Source organism: Callorhinus ursinus, unplaced genomic scaffold, assembly GCF_003265705.2.
Source record: "Callorhinus ursinus isolate GAN/ISIS: 27379988/994484 unplaced genomic scaffold, GSC_fseal_2.0 scaffold80, whole genome shotgun sequence".
Classification (NCBI taxonomy): domain Eukaryota; kingdom Metazoa; phylum Chordata; class Mammalia; order Carnivora; family Otariidae; genus Callorhinus; species Callorhinus ursinus.
In genome coordinates this window covers 367,572-383,769 of record NW_027397142.1, presented here as the reverse complement: position 1 = coordinate 383,769, position 16,198 = coordinate 367,572, and the positions used below count along the sequence as shown (strand labels likewise).

The window sequence follows — 16,198 nt, the reverse complement described above, 5'->3', positions numbered from 1 at the left end:
AAAGGGGGGGAAGAAGGGGGGAAGAAAGGGGGGGAAGAAGGGGGGAGAAAGGGGGGGAAGAAAGGGGGGAAGAGGGGGGGCAGCGCGCGCGTGTGTGTGCGCGCGCGCGCGTGCGTGCGCGGCGCTGAAGAGGGAGGAAAAATAAGGGGAAGGAGGAGTTGAGATGTGAGGGCAAGGCACAAAAATGGACGAAAGGGGAAGAAAATGAAGACGAGCCAAGGACAGTTGGGAGGGTGGGATGGCACAGAGAGGAGGCAGAATTTCTGACCAGCTAGACAGGACGGGGCCTCAGCCCCCTGGAGGCGGCACAGGTGGGAAAACTACCTTTCTGGATCCCGGATCCTATCTCTAGGAACCCCCCTCTCCGTGGCAGGCAAGTTGCTGCCTTCAGAACGTGTTTAAAGCCCCCAGCCTCCGACCTCCCTACTCAGCCGCCCCCCCCCCCCCCCCCCCTGCTGCGTCTCTGCCCACCCACTGCTGCCCCGCGGTGAGGCTGATGAGCTGGCTGCGCAGGGGGCTGATGGGGATGCGGGAGCCGCCACCAGCACTGCCTAGGGACAGCAGTGGGTGGGCAGAGACGCAGCAGAGGGAAGGTCTCCGGCACCAGCCAGCCCCTAGCAGGGCCTGGGGACAGCAAAGGGGCAGAGGGGCAGGAAGCCGCCTTCGGCTGTCGGAGGAGGGACAGAGGCCCGACTCCATCTCTCAGACCCCCCCGCACTGGCCCTGCAGCACGCTGCGACAAGCCTTGGCAGGCTCTGCTGGGCCCCTCCCCTGGGCCTGGGCTCCATCCCAACACAGCCTCCCCGGCTGCAGAGGCTGCAGACGCTCTCGCTGGCTGCCCTCCTCTGTGTCGCTTAACAGGGTCCTGCGTACCTGGGGGCAGGGCATCACTCCACTGGTCGGCGCTGGAAACAGAGCAGGAGCGCTGGTGCAGCCCCTCGGGGCGAGGGCCAGCCCAGGCCGAGTTGCTGGCGGAGTAGGGGGCACCTGGGGGTGGGGGGAAGGGTCAGACTGGGAAGGGAGGCTGGGGAGGGGTACACAGACTTTCCTGAAAATAACGCTACAGGCAGAACTTGAGAAATTCTAGCAGAATACTGACCAAAATTGGATTTACCAGGTACTGGGCCAGGCTTCTTGGAGACCGAGGGGCCTCAAGTGGGCCCCGCCCCTCCCCACAACACCTCAGGAGGCAGCCGGGCTCACGCTTCACCCCCCTCTGCGTCTCAGTCCCCTTCCTGTGAGCCGGAAGAGGGGGGCATGTGGTACTGACACCCCTCACCGCAGCGCTCCTTGTCTAGCCACCAGCCCCAGCCCCCTTCCCCTCTGGATCAGGCCCCTGCACCCCACGTTCTAGTCCACATATGCCATTTGCTTTGCCTCAGCTTTGGTGCCATTCTGACGAGAAATAAGTGTATCAGATTCAAGTAATTATGTCTAATTAGTATTAGTAATTATCCTGTTGGGCTGGAGAAAATTAATCTTTCGTTTCCCATCAGGGAAGAATGGCAGAGCCAAGGGAAACCAGAGGCTCCAGGAGCGCCAAGGCCCGGGCAGGCTGGGCCGCCTGTGCCCTCCGAGCTGCCCTGCTCCCTCCCCGAGCACCCAGTCCCTTGCAGAGCGCCCATGGGACAGCTGCGGGCCTCCGAGCCTGTGACAACCGAAGGGCCTCCAGTGCCCTCTCACCTCCGTCCACGTGAGGACGGGGACCGAGGCTGGAGACAGGCGGGGCCGGACGCGAGGTGCCTGAGCGCCAGGCGGGAGAGCGGCCCAGGTGCGGGACGGTAGTAAGGGGGCAGAGACAGGGAAGAAGTGGGAGAGCGCAGGGGGCAAACTCAGCCGCAAACCAGTCCTGGGAGGACATGGGTGGGGTTTCTGGAAGCCTACGGATGCAAGGTCCGGGCGGAAGCCACTAGAAGGCAGAGAAGCAGGCCGGACATCCCTAACGCCCTGCGGACAGTACGATGCCGGAAGGTGGAAGGCAGCTTTTGTGTTTCTCTTGCATTGGTCGTTAGCAGCCAAGTCAGGACCAGACACACAGCAAGTGCTTACGGGTTCCACGCGCGGTGCCGACACTGCCCTCCAGTCCATCCCACCTCCAGCCCCTCGAGGCAAGGCGCTGGCACTTCCTCTCCAGAGCCCCGCCCCCTCGCACTCGGCCTGACGGGTCCCTGCCAGCTTAGCCTTCCTGGGGGTGCCCTCGGCTCCCTGGCAGGAGACCTTCCAGAGCGGCAGACGCAGTTCCAAAATTCTCAGAGACCTTGCTTCTCCCCACCCGTGTCCTGCTTCCATCCCCCTCCTGGGTTCCAAATCTCATCCCTGCCTCATCCCGAGCCCCACCCAAAGCCATCACGGGCCCCACTTCCTCCCCAAGCCCCCCAACTCAAAACCCCGAGGGAGGGAAAGTGCTTTCCCTTTTCTTTGTTAATTCTCCCCTCATTACGCCTGCAATCCCACAATCAGTGTGCACTGTAATTGTCGAATTTGATGCTAATGATTAATGAATTAAACATGGAGCCATCAATTAGTCCTCGGAGGATAATTCTGCATAAAGCAGCGGATAATGTAATTACAGTAACAAAGATAATGAGATGTTAACATCGCCCGGTGAGCGGGAGACATGTGTGAGTGTGCATGAGGTCGGTGTCAGCGTGCAGTGGAGGGGACACGGGCTTGGGTAAACGCCCGTCCGTGTGCTCTGGTGATGCCAAGCGAGTGTCCGTGGGTGAGTGCACCTCCGCCCGCCAGGGGAAGGCTAGGAGGGCCCGGGACTGTGACAGGACGGAGTGTCTCACGGTTTCTCTCCCTTTGGGGAAAGAGCCCCGTCCTGCTACCTGACTTCAAGGAAAGGCTCCCCCCGACCTTTCAGAGTACTGATACTTTCTCCTCCTCTGTAGGATCCGAGGAACCCCACGCCAGCTCAGAGGCCGCCTCTCACTGTGCACGCAGCTCCAGGAGAGCTCAGGGCCCCTGGCTGATGCCCGGCCCCCCTGCCCCTGCTCACCAGTGATTTCCCAGCAGCCCCGACCTAGCTCTCTGCGCAGAGCGCCAAGGGCAGCCCGGGGCCTGCCGTTTTTTGCCATTCGACCCCTCCCCCCAGTGCATCCCCACAGGAGGCTTTCGGCACCGCCCCCCCCCCCCCCCCCCCGCCGGCCCCGGCTGGGTGCCTTGCTCCTTAGCTTCGTGCCTTAGTCCACTGGAGCTCTCCCTCTGCACAATTCGGGGCTTCTCTCTGAGCTCGGGGTGGCTTTTCAAGTCAGGCACACTCAGGTTCAAATCCCAGCTCTACCACTTACTGTGGAATTTTACAGACAAGTTACTGAATCTCGCTGAGCCTTCGTTTCCTCGTCCATCAAACGGGGATAATCTCTCAACTTCACGGAGCCGCAAAACGGGCCTGACCTAGAGTAGATCTACTGCATCTGGCGCACATCTCAATCAGCAGACGGCAGCCCCTCCCCGTGCCCCCAGACTGGTCAGCGGGGGTTGCACACGGGCCACAGGGCCGGGGTGCAGAGTGCTCGTGTGCCTCCAACAAGGAGCACCCTCAGGAGGCCATCGGCTGGCCGCCTTCTCTGGACCCGGAGCTGCTCAATGCGGGTCATCAGCATTTTGAGGGGGGCAAATCTTTGGGGTCTGTTCCATCCATCCCAGGGACTTCGTACCCAGCCCCGTCCACTGAATCTGCATCAGCCTATGACTGTGAATAAGCAGAGCACCCCCTGGGGCAGGGACACACTGGCAGCCCCTAGGAGAGCAGGACAGCATCTTAAGTAGCTATTTCTAGGTCCAAGGAAAAGGAGATCCAGTCATCTAGGACAACATCAGGGAGAGTGAAGTCTTGGGAATGAGGGTCCAGAAGCCAAGGCAGATCTGGGGCACGGGGACTTGGGAGGGACAGCAGTGTGGCTTGGGAGCCACACTGTGGCCACAGAGGCCTAGGGAGGCAGACAGAGCCGGGGACAGAAACAAACATAAGCATCATTCACCTGAACTCTCAGTGTCATCCGGAAAGGTGAACACTGGTCAAGGAGAAGCTGCCACGCCTCAAGTTCAGGCTCTCTCAGCCTCTAGCTCTCCTTCCCACACCGCCAGACTCGTGGCAGAGTCTGCTTGGCTTCCGGCTTCTCTCTAAGCTCAGTCCTCTCTGAGCAAAGACCCTACCTCTCACTGCAGACCCGAGGGCGTTCGCCGGGTGAACTCCAGGGAGCCGCGTGCCCTTCCAGCTGTACCCCCACCCCCCCACCGCGGCGTGCTTGGTTGAGACGCTGGCTACGTGCGCTAGAGATCCCGTTCTCACCAACACCTGCCTTGGTTGGCTCCAGCTGAGGAGAAACGGTCCCAGGACCGCTGCTAGCACCCGTCAGCTCCAGGCTGTCTGGCCCCACCCTGATCTCCAAATCACCCGCCACTCCCTCTACCAGCTCCCAAGAGGGCAGCACTTGGGCAAACGCACTTAGCTGAGCAGGACTCTGCGTGGCAAGCACGTCTGGAGCCCCGAGGACCCAGGCTGGGGAAGAGTGAAGCCCCACAGCGCCTCCCCCCATGGGCCTCCATAACCGCACTCCCCGATCCCGCAGAGAAAGGCACCCCCCCACCCCTACCGCCACCAGCCACCTCACCTGCGCCCCCACCCAGCTGTGCGTTACTCCGTTCCAGGGCCAGTCCGTTGGCCCGGGGGCTGGTGCCTGGGGCTGTGGCAGGGGTGGCGCGGGGCAGGCGCTTTCCTGGCACCTTTACTGTGGTCCGCAGCAGGTCAATCTCCTTGCCGTGGATGTTCTGCATGTAATCCTAAGGGCCATGGGGACAAAACAGACAAACATGCGTTAGGGCAGATCCCTCTTCGGCCGCACTTTGTCTCTGGCACTGACCCGCCAACTCGAACGTCTCTCCCCCCTGTGCCGCGAGAAAGGAAGGAGGGAAAGCTCAAGTTCTGAAAAGCAGGGCAGTGAAGCCCCCAGGCTTCCCACCCACCCACCAGACGTGGGTGACACCCAATCTACTGGGGACCAAATGCAGCTCTGGGGGGACTCAGTCAGCAGGGGGCAGGAGCAGGGGAGAGAGAAGGGCGTGGAGCCCAGAGCTGAGGCGCAGGGCTCCTTTAGGAAAGAGCTCAGGGGGCAACGCGAACAAGGCCAAGTACAGGACCAAAGTGGGATTCGGGAAGAGCAGGCCTGCATGGCCAGGAGAGGAACTGACAAAGTCCAAAGGACGCAGACGGCTGGGCCGCCCTGAGCTCTGGGTGGCGCATCACCGAGGGCTTCAGCCCTGGTTTCAGAAGCTCTCACCACCACTGCGGCACGGGGAACCCTTAAAGCCTAGAACAGTCCTCGATCCTGACAACGGTGCCTGATGATAAATATGTTAAAACAGTTAAAAAGAAGCCTTAAGAGTATAGAGACCGGTCCACGGTTCCACAGATACTAGGGGGCACCTGACGAGCAAAGGAACAATAACCACTGTCATCATGCCACCACACCACCTGCCCATCCAACGGGGCCAGGCACTCATGCCCCACAGCTGCAGATCATCGCTCACGCACCAGGGCCGCTTTGCAGTTGAAGGAACGGAGGCTTACAAAGGTTAATCTGCCCAAGGTCACACCGTCGGACGGTGGTAGAAACAGACTCGAGCCCAGGCTCTGTGGATTCCCAGGGCTGCGCACTGACGGCAGATGTCCCGGGCCCAGGCACTCATGCCTATCTCAGGTCAGCACCCGGAGGGCCGCTGAGAGTGGGAGCCACTCAGTGCCTTGCCCCCCCCCCACCCCACTCCTGCCATCTTGACATTGGCCTGGGAGTCCCACGGTGGAGCGGTAACGTGGGGGCCACAGAGCAGAGCCCGGCCGCGGCCCTTTAGCTTCCTGCTTTAACACCGAGCCTAGCCAGGGCCCGAGCTCTCCCCACTGCTTCTGCTGTCTCCTTCCCGACGGCTACCTCCCATTTCCTTGCTTCTACCGCCAGCAAGTTCCTCAGCAGTTCCCAGCTAACGTCCCTGATAAAAGGTGGCCACCGCTCCTTCCAGAGAGCAGAATCCGGGTTGGGGGGGTGCCAGCTGAACTCTGGAGTTCCCCGGAGTAGACTCCGACCTGCTCTTCTCCTCCCTTCGGGAGCAGCCGTCAGAGCGCTTCCCCGAGACACGGTCCCCGCCGTCCAGCCCCCAGGCCTCGTGCCTTCACCCGCTTCGGGACATCTGACTTCTTGTCACCCTCAGCTTCAGGGAAAAGGGCCAGTGTGCCCCGCTTGAGAGAGCCGGTGGGGGGCAGACCGGGGGTTTAGGGCTGGCCCTCACTCTGGGAATGACCAAGAGAACATCAGGTAGAAAGGGGTCCCCCGGCCCCAAGCAGCCACGAGAACGTGCAAGTTTCCAGTCAGGAAGAGGAGCGAGAACAAGCAGCACCCAGTGCCAGACTCACTTCCGAGGTGCGTCATCGGGGAGGGGGGACCCGTGGGGACGTGAGCACGCGGGCCTCACCGGCCACGTCCAGCTGCAGTGAGGCCCGGCCAGGCCCGTAGCTGCCTTCTCCTCTCCGAGCGGCCCTTCCGAAGGACAGCGGGGCCTAGCCGGGCACGGGGGAGGGGCAGCCCCCAGCAGCCTGCACCCAAGGCGGAGCTCCCTTCCATGCTGCTCTGGGCTGTGTCTGTGCCCCACCCCCCGCACCGACCTGCTGCCACCGTGAGGAAAGGTGCCAGGTGCCCAGCCTCGGGCACACCCTGCTTCATGTCTCAGAGCCACAGAACGACATCCGAGAAGTCTGGAGGAGCGGTCTCCACCCACAGGAGGACCCCCGTGACAAGCTCTCACCCCCACTCTGCTCAGCGAAGCCTCGCCCTGGTGCCCAGGGGAAAAAAGAAACCCGGGACCTCCTTTCCTGCCCAGCCCTGCCGCGTCCCCCCCAGCCGTCCATCTTCCAGCAAACTCAGCCCCCCACCCGGTCACCGCTGGCCCTGCCGTCTTGCTTTTGGGCCACCAGCGTCCGGCATCAGCCTCACGGCCCTGGGCCCGAGGTCCCCCGGACTCGGCTTCTGCGCGCACCCGTCCCGGGTCCCCGCACACGGTCGCATCGTGGATTGGCTGTTCCGACAACTGTCAACAGCTGGCTGGGCCGAAGGCACAGCTGCGGTCCCTCTCCTGGGGGAGGGGCGCGGGCTGCTCTAGTTCACAAGGAGGTCAGGGCAGCTGCAACAGTTTTCAGGCCGCGTGACGGCCCCGGGATGCCCCGGCTGGGACATGGAGACGCGGACCTCACACCAAGAACCCAAGTCGCACGCAGGGACTCCGCTCAGGGCCGAGGAGCCAGAAACCGACGCGAGGGGCCTGTCCCCCCCCCTCCCCCCCCCCCCGGGGGCCCCCCCCCCCCCCGCGGGCCGGCCCGCCCCCCCCCCCCCGCCCCCGGGGCGCCGAGCCCTGGGCCAGGCCAGCTCCAGCACCAGGCCGGCAGACGGAGCGCACGGAGCGGGGACGGGGACGTCAGGGGCACAGCGCCGGCGTTTGCCTCCGTCAGCAGAATGGGGAGCGCGGCGGCAGCGGCGGCTCAGGAGAGCGGTCACCACGGCCGCCTTTATTATCCGCCATCAAACGGCAATTTCTTCCCCAGCCTCCTCGCTAATTACCCAGCCAGCGTTCTCATCTCGTTTTATTACTGGAATTAACAACGAGTTCAGAGCGTGGAAAGCTATTAAGATGTGTGATTAAGCCACATTCAATTAGTTTCTACAAACAATTTAATTGATGTTGCAGATAGAATTAACAGAAGGTGATTGTGTGAATGGCTCCGCTGGCTGCAAAATGGGGGAGGCTGGGGCGGGCTCTCTTGGGCCAGGCGGCGGGGGGGTGCGGTGGTAAGGCTTGAGGCCTGCCCGGCAGCCCTTCCTGTGGTCATGGGCAGGAGCCGTCCCTGCGATGGCAGCAGGCGAAGCTGTGAGTGCTGTGTGCACCTCGGGGGTGACCCGACGGCCCTTCCTGGGGCACAGCTGCCCAGCGGGAGGGAACCTCCCAGGAAGCTGGGCGGGGGGGGGGGCACCACTTGGGAAAGAGAGGGCAGGGAAGGCAGCAACAGCGGGCGCGGCGGCAGGGAGGAGAGAATGTCAGGAAGCGAGAGGGGCGGACGGAGCGAAGAGCCGCGGCTGGCGGCTGGTGGTAGACTCAACCCTGCTCCCGCAGCAGCACGGGATGACCCGTGCTCCTCCTCTCACCCTCCCAGGCTTTCCCGATCCGATCCGTGTCTCCCGCCGGGAAGAGAAGCATCCACAGGGCAGGGCCGCTGCTCCCCTCAGGGGCCAGGGCCTCCCGGCTTCTCGTGTGCCAGGAAGACCTACCTGTTGACGCCAGAGCCACGGACAGCCAGTGGCGAGCTGAGCCCCTGGCACCCAGACCCTGTCCCCGGCCCCTGAACGCACCCAAGTGCACTCGGTTCAACAAGCTGGAAGGGCGTCTGAGCTACTCAGAGCTCCGTCCTCCTTGACAACAGTCTAGGCCACACTTGCCTGGACGTAAACTCTCCAGTCACTTTCTCGGCTAGTCTGGAAAAGAGGTGCTCTGGGCACGGTGCAGAACCACCTGTGTCATGCTTCGAGTCAAAGTCATGGGTCCAGGTATTAGCTCAGCCACCGGCTGGGCGACTTTAATGATCCAGCCAAGCCACCACGCTTCGGCTCTCTAGATGGCTGAGCATAAAAGCAGCGTTCGCTCAAGCCTTTACCTTCTCTTCCCAAACCCAAACCCAACCCAACCACCCGACACCGTCCCCCACATCCTGAGACTCCCTTCCCGTCCCTCTCCTCCATACTGGGCTTCCTCCATCATCTGAGGCGTGGGGACAGGAAGAAGGGACACAGCACAGCTCGAGCAGCACAGAGCAGAAAGAACGGGCACGGCTGCAGCGAAGGGGGATAGGCAAGGCCACCCCAACACGGGGGCGGGGGGAAGCCGGGGTGCTCCCAACAGGCTCGTTCCCGGCTCCACTGGCAAGACACTGCCTGAGGAGAACCAGTGCATCTTGCCTGGGGTAGAGGGGGACGGGCGGGGGGGCAGGGGGGGCAGGACGGACAGCTGGGAGGTCGGAGGCACGAGGCTGGCCTGTGAATGCGCATGGCGGCCCGCCTTAGCTGGCAGCACCGTGGCTCTGCCGTCTTCCTGGTGCAAAGGCCCTGAACCTGCAGGATGCCCCGGGACTTCCTAAGACACCTGTGTCTTGCTGCCCCGCACTGACTCAGCAGCAGGACCAGGTCTGCGCACGAGGTGGCCGGTGGAGTAGGGCCAAGGAGCCTTTGGACTAGATGCACAAGGGCACCGGGTGTGCCCCCCCCCCCCCCGCCCAGTACCCTGGCACCACCTCCCACCCTGCAGAGAATGAGGCGGCAGGGGGCACAGTCCAACTAGTGGTGGTCCCCGAGCTAAGGGGGGAAGGGCCAGCGTCCGAGGAGTCAGACAGGGAGAAGCCCAAGAGGGCAAGGCCGGGCTCCGTCCTGATGAGAAGCAGGGGCCCGCCGGCTCCCCCCGAGCCAGGCCCCGGTGCATCTTCTCGGCAGGGCTGACCGGGAGGTGCTCTCGGGCCCCGGTTAGGGCAGGCACCGTGGACCCCAGCGCCTCCCAGGTCGGGCCGCCCGGACACCTTGTGCAGATTCGGAGGCAGGCCCCGGGCTCCCGGGCTGGCTCACGTGCTGTGCTTGAGGGGCTGCGCAGGAGAACTCATTAGCCCCACAGTGGGGCGGTGACAGAGATGGATTCTGGTGACAGCTGTGCGCTGCAGCCACGCAGTGTGGGGAGGGGCTGCCACAAGGGCCACTCTGCCGTCACCACACCCCACCCCCTCCAGACACCTCCACCCCCAGGCTCCCCTTCCTAAGAGGACCCGTGCCCTTCCAGGCAGCCCTGGCTGAACGGCCCCCCCGGCTCTCTGTCACCTCAGGCCCAGGAAACCAGGGATGTCCCCCCCCCGCCGACGTGGCTCCCCCCAAAACAACTGGTTGGCCACCACTGGCACCCCGAACTCTGACAATTCCACGTAAACGGGCCCAGTCCAGCTCTGCAAACACAGAGCGCGTGGGCTGGAGGACGTGAGGGGCGCGGCAGCCTGGCCTAGAGGCAGCCATCCCCGGGGCCGAGCTCTCGCCGACGGACTCAGCCACCACGGAGCTCTGCGGGGATGTGCGCGCTCAGCCCGGGCCTGCGCCTTGCGGTCTGGGCGGTCCCCGGGCCACCACGGCGGGGGCCTTTCTGAAGGGCCAGTCCGTCTGAACGTGTCAAGGCTGCTTCCCTTCCTCCTACGGTCCGCCCCTCCGCGTCTGCAGCTCTTCCGGCGGCCCAGGCCTCCCGCGGACTCACGTGCAGGCTGGGGTGGTAGGTGAGCAGCCCGTTGTCACAGAGCGTCACGTACTTCTTCTTCCACTCCTTGTTCAGGGACTTGCCGCTCCGCTTCAGCAGGATGCCCTGAGGACAGAGGCTGGGTCAGAGACAGGCCCAGAGAAGGTCACGGTGACACCAGGTAACCCCATCCTCCATCCCCCGGCCTCGTCTAAGTGCAGAGGCTACAAAGGACGGAAGCCGCGGCTACCCCTGACCGTCCTCCAGGAAGCAGCCTGGGGGCCCCCCCCTCCCCAGGCCCATGGACCCTGCATCCCCCGGAGTCGTGGGGCCATGCCAGCACCAGGATGCAGGGTGTCAGAGGGCAGTGATGCTCCTGCCCGCAGGTCTCCAGGGCTGCCTGAACAGGACAGAAATCCCTAACCGTCCCTAGAAGGCCCCAGACTCCTGGGGGCGGGCAGGGTGGAGACCCAACCACAGAGCTCAGCAACCAGATTCTCTGTGCAAGCCTACGGGATATTCAGCGTGGAGGGAAGAGGAGCGGGCGCATGAACACGAGCTCCGCGAGAGCAAGGCCGTCCGTGTGTTCTGTTCAGGGACACACCCTCAGCACCGCGACCGTGCCTGGGACACAGCAGACGCCCCGCAAACGTCTGGTGGGTGCGCTGGGAGAAGCCAGCTGACGGGCGCCGTCAAAGATGCTGAAAGGGCTGTGGGCTGAGAGAGGAAGGCCACAGGGAAGACCCAAGGGTGGCCTTCGCCTTCCTCTAGGGATACCGCCAAAGACGCCCTCGCCCACCTCTGGCTCTCTCCCCGAAACGACAGACAGCACAGGACAATGGCTGAGGACAGGAGCTGGGGTCAGGGAGGGGAGCAAGTGCCATGAACAGGTCTCTGTGGCAGCTTCTCAGGACCAGCATCACCCCCAGGAGCCCCCCTGCCCCACATGCAGGAGGGCTGAGTAGAAGCGGGATTTGCTGGAGGTTCCCAGACAAAACTCCTCCGAGGGGAGAGCCACACAGGAGGAGCTCCAGCGGGGAGGAGTCAGGACCAGCAGAGGCTAGGGGAGAGCAGAGGAAGCACCCGGAGTCCACCCCAGTGGGGACCAGAAAGAGGGAACTCGAAGATGTGGCTTTGTAACGGCTCCTCCTTGAGGAATGGAGGCCCTGCCCTAAGACCAGGAGGAAAACAGGGGTAAAGAGACTCAAGTGTGAAGAAACAGCATCAGCTAGGGTCCTGGGGCCCAAGGGTGCAGGGTAAACCCCGATTCTCTCTCACTTCCCAAGTTTTTCCGAAGAGAAGGCTCAGTCCTAAAGGGAGGAGGTAAGCCAACACGCCGCTGGGACTTCCTGCCCGATCTGCCCCGAAGGAACCAAGACAGAGCTGAGAGTCTCCCACCTTTCAACAGATGTTTAGCATCCTTACTACCACTCCTTCCTTTCCCTATCTCCCTCATCCCGCCACCCCCAAAAGACAGATGCCGCCGTGGGAGGTGCGGCCACATGAGATCGAGTTAAGGAGTCCCGGGTCACCTAAGGACACAGTCTACGACCTGGTCCCCATCAGCATGAGAGACCCATCCTCACAAGCGGCATCTGAAGACAAGTGGTATTAACGGGACCGTCACTAGACCGTGTGGAACATTCCAGAAGGCAGAGCCCTGCCCTGTGGTCTGCAAATGAGCCTCAGTGACCTGCTTCCGGGCATGGTATCCACCCGCTCCCAGGCCAGGAACAAGGCAAGAGTTCAGCTGCTCCCTCTCCCCTGACTGCAGACAACACCCCTCAGGACCAACAGCCAGATTCTGGAGAAGGCAGTCCCCAGTCTCACCCTGTGCCCTCCAGAAGGGCTGGGAAGATGGCTGCTGTGGCCAGCTCACCTGCTCCTCTCTTCCCCGTCTCCCACAGCCCCCGGCCTTCAGAGGGGGTTCCACACTAGCCTCTGTTCTCAGATCCTTCCCACCGGAGCCCTGCTCTCCCTCGCCGGACCGTGCATCTTCCCCACGTTGGAGCCCTTCCCTCCTGGGTCCAGGTCCGGCTCCGGGTCATGGGAAAGGGAAGCCCAGCTCTGCTCCCACATCTGCCACCAACTAGCCCTCCACATCAAACAAGTCCCGTTACCTGCCTGGGCCTCACGTTCCCGGCCAGGTAGGGAGAGTGGACTCACATGCGGGGATTCCTCCCTCTTCCAAGCAGGGAATCAGGGTCAGGAGGCGCAGGGGGCCGGCCTGGGACGGAACCCTCTCCTGCCCAGCACTCGGGCCCCTCCTTCACTTGGGCCTCGGGCCTGGAGGAAGCAGGGGAGCCCTGGCCTGGCACCAACGAGCTCGCGAGTGAGCGAGCGCGCCGTCAGCAGGGGTGTGGGAGGACCGGGAGGAGGAAAGCGAGCGCGGCTGGCCAGGGACTCGACCTGCCTGCCGCCCACTCGCGCCCCCGGCCTGCCTCGCACCTGCCCGCCCGCGCCCGGACGCGGACCGAGCACAGAAGGCCAGGCTGGTGAGAGGCCTGCCTACCCGGCTCCTCCCGTTCCCTTGCATCCTGCCCTCCGAGGAGGGAGACGAGCTACAGGGGTTCCTGCTCCCCTCCCTGGCCGGCCCGGCTGCGCCCAGCGGAGCAGGAAGCAATCTGGGGCGGAATGGGAGCGGTGCGGAGGCGCCAGCCCCCAGAGGACCCGTTCTGCCGCCGCCTCCCTCCCAGCTCCGCCAGCCGGCTTAATTGCGGAGTCCGGATTGATTGGGAATGCAAATGGCAGCTGAAATGCAATCTCCACTCCCAGCAGGAGTGGGGGGGGGCGGAGAACGAAGGGGACGGGGAGACCGTGACATGAGGGCGGGAAGGAGAGGGGCCACACCAGTCCTGGGCAGCTGGAGGTTGGGGGGAAGCGCCAGGCAGGGCCACGGGGCGGGGGAACCTAGAGCGTGGACGGCCCCCACCTCCATGCAAGTACACCCCGAGTGCCCTGCAGGAGCCCGCTGTGGCCCAGGAGCTCGCTCGGCTTCCTTCCTGGCAGGGTCCGCTCCTACAGGGGCTCCCTGAGGTTTAGCGGCCTGTACCAGCCAGGCGACCCAGCTGACCCGGGGCTGGACCAGAGCCCCAGGTGCAAGCTCGCAGGGCTCCAGCCCCATCCTCCAGCGCTCCCTCCCCTCCATGTGGGGGATTCCGGGAAGTGACAAATTAGCCTGCACCCCAAACAGGAAGGAGGCATTTGGGGCTATCCTTATCTCAAAGTAAAGACCCTGGAGAAAGTGTTCTTTTATGTATTAAATGTTTACGTGTGCGCATCAGGCTCAGAAAGTACCTGCCCCCAAAGCAGAGAGTGACGGGCCTCTGTGGGGCACATCCGCCTTGCCTGGTGAGCGGCCCCCAGGGAGGCGCAGTTTGCACCGCCCCAGAGCCACACAATCACACCATCAACAGGTGCGTGGGCTCTGATTCTGCACCCAGACACCCAGCCAGACGAGGAGACTGGCCGCTGCCCCTGGCCTCCCCGGAGGTGATCCTGCTACAGCCGCCTCTGCCAGGCCCCGTGGGATGACATTCCAGCGGAGGGCCGAAGCAGAGACACAGGACCGGGAGCAACAGATGGCTCCCCACCTGCCCTCTGGGACCCCGACCCCCTTTCCGGGCTCTCCGTTCTACGTAGACCTTCCCTGCGGCGGCGTCAGAATCCCACTTTAACACAGGAATCCTGCCAGGCTGCCCACGGGCCCCAGAAGGCCCAGCCTGGAGGGCCAAACCCTGTCCACGGGGCCCTGGCCTGGCCGAGCTCCAGTGACCTGGCCACCCCAGTCTCCTCTGTAGTCAAAACCTGACAGACACCACAGTCCCTAGAAACATGCCATGTCTAACCACCACCTCCTGCGAATATCTGGGCCGGGCCCAGGGTCCTGATCGCCAAGCCCCTGCCGCTGTCCTCCCGGGCGGGTCAGCCAGCAGGCTTCTGCCTGAGCTCCACAGACACCTCCCGGCTCCACCCGTCTGGCTCAGCAGCCTTACAGCTGCCCAACACGCCACCGTTCCTGCACAAGGACGCCCTGCCGCGTTCAAGGTCTTCTCCCAGCACAGGGACCCACCCAGAGGGTCTGGGAAGCTCCAAGCTTCCGGAGGCCCAGCCCTGCCAGGCAGACTGGGCAAGGAGGCACCCAGGACGCGGGGCAGCTCAACTCAGCTTTTCCAGGGAACAGAGGCTCCCACGGAGAAACCTGCACCAACGAGCCCCGGGCAGGAGCAGCCCTCAGCGTGCCTCTCAGTGTGTGCCCCTCAGGGCCCTCTTCTGGGAGTTCCTTTCTGGGAACGGGACAGGTAGGCCGGCTGCCCGACGCCTGAAGCACTGCGGGAGAGCGGCTGAGCGGGGCCGGCGGCTCTCTGCTGCCCCCTGGTGGCGGCGAGCAGGAATGGGCAGGGCCCGCGGAGGGACTGCTCCGGCCGCGGGGGTGGGGGGCAGGCTTCCTGGAGGTCTGTCCTTAGCAGGAGAACCTCTGTCGGGTGAAGCATTCAGGTCGGCTAAGGGGCCGGAAGGAAAGGCCCACCTACGGTGTTCCCTGGGCCTCATCCCTCATCCCCACCGCTCTCGGGCCACAGGGGAAAGGAGTGCTGACCTGTTTGATGGGGATGGCCCGGCCGCTCCCGATGCTGTCCACCTTGCAGTCGGCAGCCTTCTTCTCTCTGTCCAAGTCGGCGCCCTTTCGAGACTGAAAGAGAAAAGAAGAGGCGTGTTAAAAGGGCGCAGGGCCCACGGGGGGACAGCAGCCCGCCTGGATTCCCCTGCCCTCCCCTCCACCCTCCTCCTGGGCAGGCCCTAGCAGTGGGGCAGGGCCGGGGCGGCGGGACTGGGAAGGAACGGAGACCACGAGTATTCCAATGGGTTTATTCTTACACACGGCACCGTACAGAGCAGCAAAGTTCACTGAGCCAGGCCCGCCCCTTACAGAAGAGCAAGGACACGGAACATACCGAGGGCGCGAGGAGCGCGCAGCCCAGGGGCTGGGGCCTACGAGAAGGGAGGGGGCGAGGAGAGGTGGACGGTGGGGCTGAGGGATGGCGGGGAGCATGGGGCACGATAACCGGGGGAACAGCAAAGTCCAGAAGTGAGCGGGCAGTGGCCCGTCTGCGGCACGGACACCAAACGGCACGTTGCACCGAGCACGGTCGGCGAGGCCCGAGGGGCACAGTGGATGGAGAGAGAGAGGAGAGAGGCCAGAAGAGGCCCTGCGCCCCTGCCAGGCTCCTGGGGCAGAGCCCGCCCCAATGCGGATCCTAGGAAATGGGGAGGCCAAGAGGGGGAAAGGCAAGCGCGCAGCGGTGGCGGTGGCATCCGGAGCGGAGCAGGAACGGCAGAAGTCCATGCAGGAAGGAGCGGAGGGGGGGAGGGGCGGGAAAGCTCCCCCCAGGAGCAGCTGGGCCGGGCGGGCGCTCGGACCCTCGAGCGCTTGCACGCCCCCGCCCCTCTGGGCCCATGTCGCGCTGGCCCGGCGCCGGGCGTGGGGCCGAGCTCCCTTCTTCTTGGTGCAGCGAGCCTGGCGCAGCGCGTCCAGCCGGGCCTGGTCCCCCGGCAGCCCCCAGCCGCGGGCTCCAGCGTTCCTAGCCTTCCCTGGGGGTGGGGGTTAGTTACAAAGGTTCCTGTGGGTCTCTGGAGTGGGGAGCACGGCGGCCGCTTCTCATCTGAGAGCAGTCCCAGGGCCCGGCCCGCCTCCGGCCCCGAACAGGGGAGAATGTCCAGAGGTGCTGTGTGTCACCACCTGGTCTTCTAATTTGGAAGGAGTTGGAAAGGCCTTTTTGTTGATGAAAAGTTGGAAACAGTGGCACATATCTGCAAATATCGAAAGAATAAAGATTTTGGCAAGTTATACTCAAGCCCCGCACGAGTCGGTCAGCACTGGTGAGGGCAGAGACCCGGG

At 63.9% G+C, this 16,198-nt stretch overlaps 1 protein-coding gene across 1 annotated transcript in view; it reads right to left on the bottom strand.

Annotated features, from left to right (window-relative positions):
• Positions 1–16,198, bottom strand: part of AGAP3 (ArfGAP with GTPase domain, ankyrin repeat and PH domain 3) — a 55,285-nt gene that overhangs the window by 5,609 nt on the left and 33,478 nt on the right. Inside the window, exons 3-6 of the mRNA XM_073887507.1 lie at positions 14,900–14,992; positions 10,324–10,428; positions 4,620–4,788; positions 874–987 (exon numbers count right to left, since the gene is read on the bottom strand). Coding sequence (XP_073743608.1) covers positions 874–987; positions 4,620–4,788; positions 10,324–10,428; positions 14,900–14,992 — 481 coding nt within the window. The remainder of the gene's footprint in view (positions 1–873; positions 988–4,619; positions 4,789–10,323; positions 10,429–14,899; positions 14,993–16,198) is intronic.